Genomic DNA, 15,375 nt, shown 5'->3' on the forward strand with positions numbered 1-15,375 from the left:
TTCTGGAAGACTTAAACCAGATGCAGCTCTAACCGTGGCATTTCAGGGGGGTAACGGGCGGCTGTGATGAAGCTATTTCTGGGCTGAAGCAAGGAGGGCGGTGGGTAGGAGGATGGGGACAGAATGCACTGATGCTGCCGCCGGGCAGCACTTGGAGGCCGCCCACTCCAGGCAACCTTTCCGGTGCGTCGGGCCAAGTTCTGATCCGCAGCTTCCCCGCCAAGCCCTCTGCACCCACCTGCCTCCTGGCCAGCCCCTCGGCTGGCTCCGCAGAAAGCAGCCCTGTAGCTGTGCCCGAGAGCCGGGGCCACACACTGGGGGGCAGTGGGCTGGTGTCCACTGGGGATGAGGCTGGAGTCTCAGGCGCTCCCTCGTGACCTGCCTGGGCAGTGCCAGCCGGCTGCTCAATCACAAGCTATTCTTGGCCCGCCTTCTGGGCACACTGTTTTGACTGGCGGCGGGAGTCTCTGGCTCCCTTGACCAGAGGGAACAGCCCAGAAATGCAGAAGCTGGCATCTCTGGCTTGCGGTGCATTCGACAGATAAGGGAACCGGGCAGCCAGCCCACATCTGGTGACGGGGAGCGGGGCGAGGCAGAATGTGAGGGCTCGGCCAGCACGGGGAGGACGCCGGGGTGTGGGTTCAAATCTGACTTGGATTCTTCCAGTAAATGAAGGCTTCTCTGGCCCTGGTTTCCTTATCTGAGAAAGGGGCTCGCTGTCCCAGTGCTGATTTCGGGGTGGCAGACACCTTAGTTCAGGTGCTGTGAGCAGGGAAACCCCTTCAAATCTCCGCAGCAGCTGCTGCTGCTGACCGGTGGGCAGGGAGAGCTGGCCAGGGCAGGAAGCGGAGCTAGACGGCAGCTAACGAGCCTGAGCCCGTGCTGACGCTCCACCGAGGCGAGGCTGGAGCCACCAGGCAGACGCAGATGGGCGGCGGGGGAGGGGGACCATTCCGGCCCAGCCCCCAGGGGTGGCCCCCCTGCCTGGGCTCTGAGCACTCCAGTCGCACTAAGGCCGCTCCCAGTCAGAGCCGAGGGGGACAAAGGCGGCCAGTGTCCAGCCTGGGCTGGTCAAAAGCCTTTTGTGCCAGTGCGATCTCCCAGTTATCCCCCTAAGAGGCTGCAGCGGCCGCCCGTACCCCAGTGCAGAGATTCTCATTTCTCTCGCTCCGTTTCTATGTTTCTGTTGCCTGTCCCTGGCTCCCTCTCTGGCTCCCTGATTCCAGCTGCTTCTCCTGTCAGGATCAGAGCCCCAGGTCCTGCTGGGCGAACAGAAGCTCCTCTCAGGGAGAAGGACTTTGCAAATGGGGCTCAAGGGTCCTCTCTGGAACAATGTGTGCGTGAGGATCAGACGCCACAGCCTGAGTGGGGAGCACAGCCAGTGGAAAGACTGTTGGCTATTTCTGATAACTTTCCTCTGTGTTTTGCCCAGTTTGAGAGCAGCAAAAGCTTGCTCTTGGTGACCTGTTTTAGAGAAAAGGGCTGGAGTGGTAAATATAAAAACCCCGCTTCGGAAGGAATCTCTAGAATGACATGTGACTCAGAAGGACAGTGCTGATGCTGCCGCTCCCTGCAAGTGAACATGCTAGAAAGGCTGATTTTGAAAGATGGGGACGAAGGGCCGAGGCAGGGAGAGTGCTGGTCTCTTGGTCTCCCTCCTCCCTCAGCCCAGGGAGGAACTATGGGGTCCGTGAAACTGTCTCAGCTCCCCCTGATCTAAAGCCCAAAGCTGTAGCTGCTGGCACAAATGAACTGCTCATTCTCACGAGATGGGCTGATGGGTGGATCAGAGTTTCAGAAAAGTCAACCCCATTTCTTCCCAGGCACTGCACGGGGGCCTAACCAAGGCTAAGAGTTTTCCTGGGAACTGAGTCTATCCTAGAACCAAGGCCAAAGACTCCCTCCCCGCTCGCGATGAGGCTACAGTGGACATCCCTTCCTCTCTGCCCAGCGCTCTGACCTGGACTGGGGTCCCTCCATCCCCTATTTTCAGTTCCTGTGAGTTGGATCTGGAGTTAAAGCTACTCTGAGCTTCAGTCTTGAGCATCGAGCAGCATCCTGCATGCCACAGCCTGCTCCACAACTCCTGCTTCTTTTCTTTATCACTGAGATGCTGCTGATGCAACTGCACAGGCCCCCTCCACCAGGGAAACAGCCCACACCGCTATTCGGAATCCCTCAACAGGATTTTCTGATGCCAAGAACCACTGAAGAAGCTTAAAGTCTAGCGAGGACAAGGACTGGGACACACTTTCTTGTGTGACCCCACATCAGCCAGGGCCCAACTGTGCATATACTATATCCCCATAACTGCCGGAGGGACAGACAGGTGTTTGAATGTCACGGAAAGGCACAGAGGTGGCCCGGAGCCACTGCAGACACCTTGGGGCCCTAGCCCTTCAGGCACGTGCTCCCTCCCCACCCCGGGCCTCTTGCTGTCCTCTGAGGCCCAGGGACACACTCAAGCCAGCCCCAGCATCAGCCAGGGCCCACGCCTCAGCCCTCCTAACCTCTCTGCCCCCAGCCCCTGGGAGGATTCAAAGCCGGGGAGCCAGGCCCATCGTGCTTCCAGGGTTAGGCCAGGGCCAGCAGGAAATTGTTAGCGACAAGCCTGGCCCTGGACCAGGTGCCAGGAGAAGTGAGGCCGCGAGAACCGCCAGGTCAGCCGCCAGCGGAGCCACCCCCAGGCGCAAGTGCGTCACTTACAGCCGCTTGATCCCGGACTCTGGCTGGGGGGACATTCTCGGGTGCACGACGGGTGGAGGTTGGGGTATTCGGTTTTCCTCTTCCATTTCCTCACTGGAAGGAGTTGAGAGGCATGAGATAAAAGAGGCAAAGTTTCTGTGAGAGCTGGAATATTCCAGAAGAGTACTGACTGATGGTCTGAGAGGAGAATGGTCTGTGCCCTAGTCTCTGCCTGTGGGCGGGCTGAAGGACATGGCTGGCTAAGAGGGTCCGCCTTGGAGGCAACGGACACAGGTGCCTGCTGTCCCTTTGGCCCAGTTCCTCAAAGGTGAGGAATTTCAGAAAAGGGACCCACCTCTGTCTACCATTTTCTGCAGAGGTTCCCACCACACAGAGTTACTACCTGTTTTTTCCTGTCCTGGCCAAATTCTTCTCTCCATACCTCTGTGGTTACTTCCATCTGGCACAGGGCACCCACCCGTCTTCCATACCCTATCCTTTAGGGAAGGCCTGATTCAAATACCACCTCTTCCATGAAGCCTGCCTGATTTCCACCCCAGCCCCAAGCCAGAATGACCTTGTTTTGAAAGCCCGTGCACACGGACGTCAGGCACACAGACAAAGATGAACAAAGGATGGCATTGTGCTTTCTGCGCATGTTTTATCTTCCCTACTGGAGCAGGGGTCACACTAATGCTGTGTCCTTCCTTCTGGCTTCCCAGTCAACAGGTATTTGTAGGTGCTCTGTGCTGAGGACTTAGCCATGAACAAGACAAATAAGGCTTTTTGGTCCTCATGTTACAGACTGATGTAGAAACAGACAGTAAAACAAGCACGTCAAGGAACATATGATGGTGAAAAGCGCCAGGAGTTAATAAAACTGGGTATAACAACAGATACAGGGCACGCAATGGTGAGTGTGATGGGAACAAAGGTTCCTCTGACCTAAACCCTGAATGACGATGAGTCAATCATGGTAAAAGCGAAGGGAAATGTCTTCCTGACTGCAGAGCCAGCATGTGCAAAGGTCCTGAGGTAGGAGACAATGTAGTGTGTTTTGCAGGAACAACAAGAGGGCGGTGTGTATGAAGCTAAACGAATGGTGGTCTAGGTCAGGAATAGCACTGCCCATGGAACTTTCCACAGGGATGGAAATAGTCCATCCTGGTAGCCAGTGGCTGAATAAGCACAGGGAAGCCAGGAACTGACTTTAGAATTTATTTAAATAGAATTAGGGGCCTCCCTGGTGGCACAGGGGTTAAAGACAACTCTATCAAGCTACTGCCAGCCACTACAGCACAAGTTTGATCCCTGGCCGACCAGGGAGAAACCCACATGGCGCAGCAGACTTCTCCTGTCTCACCCGCTGCTCCCCTCAGCAGTGTGTTTCAGTCAATCCGCCTGTTCTGCTCCCTACTGTGTCGCTGGTGAATCCTCTCACCCCCCTCCCATACCTCTGGCTTTTACCCCAGCTCTTGTATGCATAAATAAATAAACCTTTTTAAAAAAAATAAATAGAATTAATTTACATGTAAGTAGCTACTTGTGGCTACCAGATGGGACAGCACAGGTCTGATGCGTGTTAGGACCAAATAGCCGTGGACTTAATGACGTGTACTTGGCTGTGCTTATACCTGGTGATCTCTTAGCTGCAATTCTCAAATCCAAAAATCTCATTTTCAGGTCATTTATTGGTTGGCAAAAGTGGAAATAGAGTCCTGTGAGGTTGCCTATTATCTTTAGTATGATTTAGCATAACTTCGTATCTTCCACTGCGAAAATATTACTGTTTGATTTTGGGGTCCTGGCCCAAGCCACGCAGTGCATGTAAATCCCTTTCCAGCGGCTGCACCCCAGAGGCAATCCTAGCTGTCTGCAGACTCCACACGGCCCCAGCACGGAGCCGTCCCCTCCTGGCCCAGGGACGGCCTGGGAGCGAGCACGGCCGGCCTCACCTCTTGTAGTAGGCCAGCTCCTCCTGCAGCAGAAACACCTTGGACTTGAGCTCGTTCCTCTCATGTAGCACGTCCCGCAGCTCCTGCAGTGTGAACCGGGGGCGGTTGGGGTCCTTGAGGTCCATGGCCGCCTTCTCCGCCTCGGAGACACCCTCGTCTCCGCCCGGCTCCACCTGGAGGAGGCAGACAGGCTGCTAATGAATTCCTGACGGCCACCACCAGCGCCCACTCTGTACCGCACCCCTGGATTCCCTGCCCTCCTGCCCCCCCCACCCCACCGCTGCGGAGGGCGCTATTTTAAGCACGCTGGCCGGGCGGCCTCGGCTCTCTCTGAAGCCCGCACCACCGGCTCCCGCACAACAGCCGAGCAGTGCAGCCTCCCCGCCACTCAGGGCTCCGCTACAAACAGCATTAAAGGCGTCCCAGGGGAAGGTGCTGTGGGCCCCCCCCTCCACAGCCACCCCCTCCCCGCGCCCACCTTCTCATCTAAGTCTCACCAGCTGCTGCGAAACTGCCCAAAGTTGCCGGAATCTGAGTCCTTCCCGGCTGACTAAGTCACATGCAGCCGCCATCTGTGACCAGCCCTCTGAGCAAGCCTTTTCCTCCCGGGGCTCTGGCCTCCTCAAGATCGGGGGGTGGTGGGAGATGCCTGGGAGAGACCCTGCTGCTCCAGGCCAGACTCCAACCCCCTCCTGCCAACCCTCCTCCACAGCAAGGAGCCTTTCAAAACCCCGTGTTAGATGCACACATCGTAGCATTTCCCACTTGAACCATTTTAAAATACTAACTCAGTGCCATCTCGTCCCCCGGAGTGGTGTACAACTGTCATTTTATCTAGAACTTTCCCAGTACTCCAAAGGGGACCCCGCATCCATTAGCCATCACCTCCAGGCCCTGGCAGCCACCTGTCTGCTGTGTGTCTATGGATCTGTCTGTCCTGGGCATTTCCTAGAAGCAGAACCGCACTCTGCGGCCTTTTGTGACCAGTCTCTTGGCATCAAGATAAAGCTTCACCCATGGGGGGGCGGGGGTCAGGGCTTCCTCTTTGTTGCTGAACCATACTCCACTGAGTGGGTGGGCAGCGTCTGTCTCCCTGTACCATTCACGGGCTTTCAGGCCGCCCCCACCCCGTGGCTCCGCGGCCAGCTCCACCAGGATGCAGGACCCAACCAGGGTCTGTCTGGACATCTGTTCTCAATTCCTTCGGGGACGCAGCTGCGGGGTCCCTTGGCTACTCTGTACTTAACTTTTCGAGGCGCTGCGGAGCTGTCTTCCAGAGCCACCACCCCGTTTTACATTCCCACTAGTGGTGGAACACTGCGTTTATTTTCCCCATTTTTTTTCATCACAAGGAAGTTGTTGCAAGCTGTCCCCACGGCAGCCGGCCGGCTCTGCAGGCGGATGGGTCTGTGTTCCCAACACCCTGAGCTGCCAACATCCCCTAAGCAGCTAGATGGGCTGAACAGAAGCTCCAGAGTGGGAAAACTCTGGAACTGGGGAATGAGGGACTGAAACAGAAACCCTGCCCCACCCCAAACCTTCCGTAGTGGGGAGAAGGGAGAAGGGCCTGGAGTCCAGATGGGCGATGGGAGGCCAGCGTGCTGGGGGGTGGTGGGCTCCAGGAGGCAGAGGTGGGATGCTTCTCACCCTGGGAGAGTCAGGACAAGCTGTTCTGAGAAAGGACAACTTGAAAGGAGACACCCGCCTCTGGGGCAGATCAGGTGACTAGAGCAGTGGAGGGGAGGGGCAGGTACGTGGGGGAAGCTGGTCTGACCAGGGGTGAGCATGGAGCAGCAGGAATCCAGAGCCCATGTTCCCCACCCCCAAGGCCTCTGGCCATCCAGGAACTAGGGGAGGGATGCGGGAGGGCTGGACTTCCCTGCCGCACCTTCAGGAGGCCTGTGTCCCCAGGTCCATCCTTAGAGTCTGACTCCCTGTGCAGAGCCGCACATACGGACCGTGTCTTCTACCCATGACCACTAGAGCAAGTGCCCAGTATACAGCAGGCACTCATAAGGCAGTTCCCTTCTCTTCCCTGCCCAGGGTAAGCGTGGAGCATCCCTGGATGTCTACTAGGTATTCAACATTTATCAAGCATCAACTTCGTGCTGGCTGGTGGTTGAGCTCGGATGAATCTGAACATGGGGGCAGAGGGGAGCGGCGCGCAAATAGAAACTTACAAGGCTCTGTAACAGAAGAGGCCGGGGGACATCACAGCCTAGCAGGGGAGGACCAGGGAAGATGTTACTGCAGATGTGGTCTCTGTGTGTGGGATCTTGACGTACATGCAGGAGTTTGCCAGGAAGCCCCTTACACACATTTTATTTGGCCCTTGCTGTAGTCTAAAACTCTAGAATTAGTTGTCAACTCCCTGGGGTCACACTAAAGTCTGGGTTAGGGGCTTCCTTTTGGAAGGGACACTGGAAGCCTGGTCACGTTGGGCCCACGTGGTGACCCCAGGTCCACGTGACTACACAGCAGTCGCTCCTGTCCACGCTCGTCCATGGCCACCCAATGCCAGAATCTTGGCACCCCCTGCCTGGGCTCTGGAGACATCAGCACCCCCTGCTGTGGGCCCAAATCTCATGCTCATAGTCTGTCCCTCCCCAGATCACCCAGACCCTGGGACACCCCGGGGTCAGTCCTGTGCCTCCCCAGGGAGGGCCAGGCGACATGTCCCAGGAAGGACAGCCCTTCATGGGGGTTCCCAACCCCCACCCCCCCATTCCTTTTGAGCATGCTGCCCGCTCCTGCTGCCTCATTTCCTGGCCTAGCCTTGGGTGACGCAGTGATAGTTCCAAGGACCCTTCCCACCCAGACTGGAGGGCAGGGGAGGGTCCCTACAAATCAACACACTTTCATGGGAGTTGTCACCGCCTGAGACACTCAGGGGCTTTCTCTGGAGAAGGGGCGCTCTTTTATGGGGGAGGGGTTGACTCCCCCCTTCGATCTTAGGGGAGCCCCCAATAGGTTGGCAAAGGAGTGCAGACTTTCAGGTCTAACCTCTGAAAGGAAGAAAGCTGGAGGTTCCAGCTTCCCCAGGGGTCACCCAGCTTGGGAACAGGCTGCAGAAGAGCAGCGAGCTGCTTAGTCACGACAACTACCTGATTTTATTCCCTGTTTCTGTCCCGCCCCCTCGGTGCCAGAAAGGGAAGCTGAGAACGACAGACTTCAAGCCAAGGAGGTGTGAAACATCCCTGGCCCCGTTGCTAGAGAGATCTGGGCTCTGAGTCTTAGGGCTGGGGGCATGTTCTTGGGACCTGGGGTTGAACCAGGCACCCCTTGCCAGCAAGAGACAGGCCTGAGCTCTCTCCAGACTCAGGGGTTTGCCAGGGGAAGGGGGGTGACCTCCCCAAGCTTTACCTGGGGGCTGTCTGCAGGCTCGCTGCCCCCCTCCACCCACCCCCACAGACCCAGTCCAGCCCTGGCCTCTCCCGCGGGGATTACTGCAGAGGGTCTACCCTCAGCTCCCCCATTTAAACTGCTCCCCGTAAACTCAGGGCTGGTCCTGTCCCTACCCGCTGAAACCCTGTAAGGGGACCCACATTGGCACTGCTCGTGGGTGGCATTCGCACCCCACTCTGGCACTGCAGATGACAGCTGCTGTCGCCGCCTGGTCTGCCTTGGTTCCTACGCTTCTTCGGCTAAGTCAGTGCTTTTCCTTTGGGGCCACCCCCCACCCCACCCCCGTCAGTGCATGTGGCTTGAATGGACACCCAGGGTAGCCATGTGACTCGGGGATGGATGACAGGCATGGGCCCAACCTCCCGCCGTGATGCCTCCAGCGACGGTCAATGAGAGGTTCCCTGAGACCTTCGTTGGGAATGTGGGAAAGAGGCCACTGCTTTCCACCAGGGTTGCGAAGCTGGTGGGATACCAGAGGGTACTTGTGACGAAAGCCTGGTCGAGAATGACACCAACACAGAGGAAAGCAGAGCTGAGAGAACCACCCTGGAACCAGCCACACCTGAAGCCATCTTATCCCAGAGCTTTTAGTTACACAGCCAATAACTTCCTCCCCTGCCCCAAACCATTTTATTTGAGTTTTAGTCACTCTTAGCCAAAAGCAGGCCTCAATCTCTTCAAGACTTCTCTCCCTCACCTGCTGAATATACCCTAGGTTTCTGTCCTTTCAGAACCTACTAGTATCTGACCTGAATTCACAAGGCACTGTGTTGGGATGTGAGCCAACCTGAGGGTGAGCTCCTTGGCCTCACCTCCACCTGTACCCCAGAGGACTAGCACGGCGCCTGAGACCTGCACCAGTGAGCAGCAGTCAGGGGGAAGAGCAAGCCCCGAGCGTCTCCTCAGCACTGCCTGATGCTTTTCTCAAACAGCTCTTCTGCCTTCCACTTTCCCATCTACCAGAATGTCAGCATTGTTAGGACTGACATCCAGCTAGAGGGACAGTTCTTCCATGAAACTCCACTCCACCCTGCGCTGCCCTGTCCTCTGAGACCCCATATGCCCTGGGGGCATAACTACAGCACCCCCAACCCCCAGCCCTGAGGCTTCCCTGTTTGAGTGACAAGCATCCTTAACTGCCGTATCTCCAAGGGACCAGCAGGCCCCATCTGTTCCACAAGTTCTGCCCAGGAGTTCTGGGGAGGGACCATCCCCTGGGGGCCACCTCAGCTAAATGGCGACAGGCACTGAGGATAAATGTTCTAAGCCTTTGTCCTTCAGAAACAGCCTGGGAAGTTTCTTTGTGCTTCTGGGAGGTCTTTTGTCTTGGCTACCTTCACATTGCACATTTTTGAGATTCATGCAGGTTGTAACATGACCTAGTGTTTCACTCCTTCTGGGGGCTGAATACTATTCCACTGTGCGGACGGACGTCACATGCTTGCTTATCCAGTCATCAGCTGATGGACATGAGGGCTGTTTCCACCTTATGTCTATTAAGACTAGAACTACAGGTTTTAACGTGGACAAATAATTTCTCATCGGGTGATATCTAAAGTACAATCACAAGTCATAATGATGTTATGTGGGATTTGACTAACATCTGTCTCTAATACTAAACCAAGTTCCACATAGATAGGAACCAGGTTTGCTTTTTGCTCTCCATTTTATCCCCCAAGGAACCTGCCACATAGTTAACAACTACATGAATGAATGGATGCATGCATGCATGCATGGTAGATTCCCAGCAGCCATCACTGAGCTGACTGCTCTGGGCTGGAATGCTGGGAGTCCTGGGTTCCAGGCCCAGCTCTGCCCAGCTCTGCCCAGCTGTGTGTGTCCTCCTGTGAAGCTTGCTCTCTCTGGGCCTCCCATTTCCTTAAGTATAATGGGGAACACAAGGCAGCCCTGCCCCCTGGAGCCAGTCCACAGACTTACCCTCCCACATCACTTCCACACCAGCTTCCCACTTGCCACTCACCTCTGGCTCCTTCTCTCCATTCTGGCTGAGCTCACCCTGCAGCCTCTCTCGCAGCTTCCCGAGCTCCGCTCGCAGGCTGCCCATCTCCTGCTCCTTGGTTTGCAGATCTGCCTCCAGTTCTACCTTCTGTTCAATCAGAGACTTCCCCTGGGCCTCCACCACTGTGATGCGGTGGCGAAGGTCGTGGTTGATCTTCATTAACCGAGTCTGCTGCTGTTGCAGCTGGAGAGAGAGGAAGGCCATTGCATGGGACCGCCACGTACAGTAGCTCATGTTGAGCACTGCACAGGCACATCATCTAGAGGCATGCCATTCCATCTTTGGACACCTTTATTTGTTTGAAATTTGTTCATATGCTTATAGCTCTACTGAGATCATAGATGGGCAATTCAAATATTATGACAGATGGAAGCTAAGCATCTTCTTAGTGTATGGTAACAGTTTCTGACAGATAGAAGTAAGTTATCTTAAGAAAGGGGTGTCCTTCTAATTCAGGTAGACACACTATAAGGGTTCCTGGAGCAGCCTGGACACATGGGACAGGAAGCAGGTGGAGTGGAGGAAGTCTCAGGGTCAGAGCAAAGGCTGAGCAGGCCTCGGGGTCCCCCAGCATATAAAGGGAGTCAGAGGACCTCAAGCCTGCCGTTTTGGGGCTGGGACCTCCAAGCTGCTGCAGGGCCCCACCCTATGGAGCCCAAGCATGACCCAGGGGAGACTCGGACCCTCTCAATCTCTTGCTGGTACCTCCTGGCCAGGGGCAGGTCAGGGCTAGCGCTTGTCACTTACAGCCTCAACATCCTCATTTTTCAGGCCCAGCTCCCGGTCTTTGGCTCGAATCTCGTCACGCTGTTTGTCCACCACCTCCTTAAGCTTCTTCATCACCTGGCGCTCTCGCTCCGACATGCCTGGGTGGGCGAGCAGGACCAGCGTGAGTGCCCCTGCCCTGCTTCAATCCGGAGCTCCCCGCTGCAACATGCCCGCCTCAGCTTCTCCACCTGCTCCCTCCACCCCATGGCGCCTGAGTCTCTGCACACCCACCCCGTGTCTGTGCACCCACCCTGTCTCTGCACACCCACCCCATGTCTGAGCATCTGCCCCTGCTGCCCCGCCCCGCCTCCCCCGGCTGAAATTCCTTCTTTCCACCCTGCCCCTGGCTGCCCCCCCAGGTTCAGGTCTCAGCTCAAAGGTCACCTCCTCACAGAGGCCCTGCCTTCCTGGACGCCCCCAGGAAGCTTCCATGCTCACTCCTCATTTATCACCTTCACAGATCTTTTTACAACCGAGTGTCTTCACCTCCTCTCACCTGAGGGAGACCCTGCCCCGAGGTCCAGAGGGTGTGCTCTGGAGTGCAAATGTCAACTCTCCCACTTACTAGCTTTTGCCAGCCACTCTGTGCCTCAGTTTCCACATCTTTAAAACAGGAAAGGTGACAGGACCTCCCAACCCCACAGGGCTGCCGAGGACTGAGTTGATACAGATATGCCGGCACACAACAGGGGCTCCCCAGTGCCGACCCCCTCTGCAGGCCTTGCCTGACCTACTCACTGCCGTACCCCTGGGCTAGCACCACACCCAGCACATAGCAGGTGCTTGCTCAGTGATGAGTTAATGGGCTGTAGGACAGTGTTAAATTTATTTTCTGTGCTGCTGTAACAAATACACTGCTCCCCTCAGCAACGTATTTTGGTCAGTCTGCCTGTTCTGTTCCCCGCTCTGTCTCTGGTGGATCCTCTCACTCCCTGCATCTCTGGCCCGTACTGCAGCTCTTGTATGCATAAATAAACAAATCTTAAAAAAAAAAAAATCAAGTAATGAGTCACCAAAGGACAAGCACTGTGTGATTCCACTTCCATGGGGTCACCAGAGGAGCCCTCCTCACAGAGACAGAGAGCAGCTGGGCAGGGCCCTGGGCAGGGGCCGGGGAGTGAGTGTTTGCTGGGGTCGGGTTGTGCAAGATAAAAAGAGCCTGTAGATTGGATGCAAGAGAAAGTGAATATACTTAGCACTGAACCGTACACTTAAAAATGGTTCAGATGGTGAATTTCATGTGTACTTTATCACTAGAGAGAGAGAGAGAGAGAGAGAGAGAGAGAAAACCCACGGTATTTTTAAAAATGAACTAGAAAGAATAATTGTGGGGACCTCCCTGGTGGCACAAGGTGTTAAGTCTCAGCACTATGAAGCTATCCATAGCCACAGTAGCATGAGTTCGATCCCCGGCCAGGGAGCTGACTCACATGGCACAGCAGACCTCTCCTGTCTCCCCGCTGCTCCCCTCAGCAGTGTATTTCAGTAGATCTGCCTCTTTTGCTCCCTACTCTGTCGCTGGTGAATCTTCTCACCCCCTGCACCTCTGGCCTGCACCCCAGTGTTTGTATGCATAAATAAATCTTTAAAAATAGACATATAGATATATAATTACATATACGGCCTGCCTTGTTTCTATTAAGAAGCACTGTTCTCAGCTGCCCTTCAGAAAACGACAATGTGGTCACAGCCTCAGCTCTTGCTGACCGAGGTGTCTGTCCAGAGCCCAAGAACTTCCCCCAGAGCGCTGGGTATCTCTGTGTCCCCATCCACCGGTCCAATGGCTCTGATAACTGTATATCCTCAGGTGCTAAAAAGTAGTTTTTACTCACTACCCCATGACCAACCAGCTGAATGTCCAAAAACAGGGCAGGGCAATGCTTTCCTTTGGGAAGCTTCCTGCAAGTGTGACCAGGACCCTACGGGGGTCCTGGCGCAGTGCTGGTGCTCAGGGGGGTCTGGCCTCTCTGAACAGGCTCCTTACGCGCCCCCCCATCCACTTTAAGTCCTCAGTCTACCCACCCACCAGGAGCCTGGCACTGAGTCCTAACTTCCTGGCCTCTGCTTTCTCCAAGACTTCTTCCCCACGTCTGTTTCGCTCACAGTGGAGACATGCTTTGTTCTTGTTGTGTTCCCATGGTTTCCCCTGTGGGTAAAAATACCCATGGCCGGCAGGCCTGGCATCTGCCCAGCCTCTCCACTTGGGTGGGGGCTGCTGTGGGCGGAGAAGCCAGCCTCCCAAGGGAGCCGGACCCATGCTGGGTATGCTAAGTGCACCTCCCATGCCTCCAAGCTGGCAGCATCCTGGAGGGCTGGCAGGGGGCTGGAGAGCTAATGTTGGAGCTCCGTGTGGACACTGCCACCGCCCACAGATGCAGCAACATGCTGGGGAACGCTCAGGTGCTCAGGCGCAGGTGGGGGAAGGGGGTGCTGTGGGGAACATTTACACCCAGGCCTTAGGGCCATCATCAAGGCAGGCAGAGAGTTCCCCGGCCACCCTCAGGGGACTCTGGGTACCCTGCAGAAATGTCAGACAAAAAGATGCTACCTTGTGGCCCAGCAATTCCACTCCCAGGCAGTGAATCTAAAGAACTGAGAGCACACACACAGCAGCACCGCTCACAACAGCCAAAAGCTGGAAACAACCCGAAGTCTATGAATGGATGAATGAATAACCAAAATGTGGTCTAGCCACACCATGGAACATTATTCAGCCACAAAGAGGGATGTTCTAATATATGCTATAACACACATGAACCTTGAAAATATGATGCTAAATGAAAAAAGTCAGGCAGAAGACCACATAAGAGTCCCTTTATGTGAAATGTCCAGACCATGTGATTTATAGAAACAGAAAGTGGTTGCTTATGGCATGGGGTGGGACAGACATGGGAAGAAAGAGACAATGACAACGAAAGGGCTGGTGTTTCTTTTAAGGTGATGAAAATATCCTGTGGATGGTGCAACTCTGTAAATATACTAAAAGGCACTGAATTGTACACTTTATTATTTTTTTAAAGATTTATTTATTTATACAAGAACTGGGTACAGGCCAGAGGTGCGGGAGGTTAAGAGAATTGACCAGAGACAGAGCTGGGAGTAGAACAGGCAGACAGACCGAAGACACTGCTGTAGGGGAGCAGCGGGCATGGCAGGAAAAGTCTGCTGTGCCATGTGGAATTCTCGCCGGCTGGCCGGCCGGGATCGAACCCGCTCTGCAGAGGCTGCAGACAGCCTCACAGCATGGTGCTCAACTCGCTGCACCACTGGGGAGGCCCTGAATTGTACACTTTAAATGGGTGAACTGACATCCCAATAAAAATGTTATGAAACAAATAATAGCCAATATTAATCCAAAGTTTGGTTTGCTATGTGCTAAATATTTGACATACACTAACTTCTTTAATCTTCATAACAGCCACATTTTACCACAGAGGAAGTGGACTTATGGAGAGGTAGATGTCATTACAGAGTGGCCCTCTTTATCTGGAGTAATGCTTTTGGCCTAAAGTCTATTTTGTCTTATGCTCACGTAGCTTTCTTTGGGTGTTTTGGCCTAAAGTCTATTTTGTCTTATGCTCATGTAGCTTTCTTATGCTCACCAGCTTTCTTTGGGTGTTTACCTAGTATATCTTTCCCCAGCCTTTTACTTTCTTTTTTTTAAAAAACATTTTATTTTTTAAGATTTATTTATTTATTTATACATACATACAAGCGCTGGGTACAGTCAGAAGCGCAGGAGGGTGAGAGAATTCACCAGAGCGGAGAACAGAATAGGCAGAAGGACCGAAGTACACTGCTGAGGGGAGCAGCGGGCAGCAGGAAAAGTCTGTGCGCCATGCGGGACCCTCCTCCGGTGGCCAGGGAGCAGCTGGGGATCAAACCGGCAAGCTTTGCAACCCAGCGCTCAACCACTGCGCTACCGGGGAGGCCCCCCAGCCTTTTACTTTCAAACTTTATTTAGCAATATCTTTCACAAACAACACATAATTGAATTTTTAAAATTTGATCCATCTTTGTCTTTTATCTAAACTTTTTAGTCCATTTACATTTAATATAACTGCTGGTATATCTGTAACTCTCCCATCTTATGATTTAGTCCTTTTCTGTTTGTTACACTTGCTTTGTTTTTCTCTTGCTCCTGGCCTTCATTTGAGGGACTAATTATATAGCACTATGGTACTGGGATATTATGATAGAATAAGCAATATTTGGCCTCCAAACTGGCCCTTGGTACAAGAGCTCCTAAAACTCTTGGAATTCCCTGAGTGTGACTGGTGAGAGGAATGTCAGTTGTTATCATAACAAGTCCATTCAAGAGGCTTGGATTTATGTTAATGAGGTGACTCTCAATGGTCCCCTAAATAGTTTCAGGCAGGGGCTGGTTGCTAGAGAAACCAGACATGTAATTAGAGGTTTGGAACTTTCAGCCTCTCTCCATTCCCACCATCAGGGAGGGGAGAGCAGCTGGAGATGAAGTGAATCCCCAAAGACCACTGGTTTCATCAGTCATCCCTGTATAATGGAAGCTCCACAGAAATA

The 15,375-nt window shown here is 54.1% G+C and overlaps 1 protein-coding gene across 2 annotated transcripts in view; it reads right to left on the minus strand.

Moving 5' to 3' along the window:
- Positions 1-15,375, minus strand: part of RILPL1 (Rab interacting lysosomal protein like 1) — a 29,190-nt gene that overhangs the window by 4,431 nt on the left and 9,384 nt on the right. For both annotated transcript variants that reach the window (XM_037511288.2, XM_037511289.1), the window contains exons 3-6: positions 10,813-10,931; positions 10,027-10,248; positions 4,641-4,813; positions 2,707-2,799 (exon numbers count right to left, since the gene is read on the minus strand). In XM_037511288.2, coding sequence (XP_037367185.1) covers positions 2,707-2,799; positions 4,641-4,813; positions 10,027-10,248; positions 10,813-10,931 — 607 coding nt within the window. The remainder of the gene's footprint in view (positions 1-2,706; positions 2,800-4,640; positions 4,814-10,026; positions 10,249-10,812; positions 10,932-15,375) is intronic.

Source organism: Talpa occidentalis, unplaced genomic scaffold, assembly GCF_014898055.3.
Source record: "Talpa occidentalis isolate TD23 unplaced genomic scaffold, MPIMG_talOcc4v2.1 talOcc4.14, whole genome shotgun sequence".
Classification (NCBI taxonomy): Eukaryota; Metazoa; Chordata; class Mammalia; order Eulipotyphla; family Talpidae; genus Talpa; species Talpa occidentalis.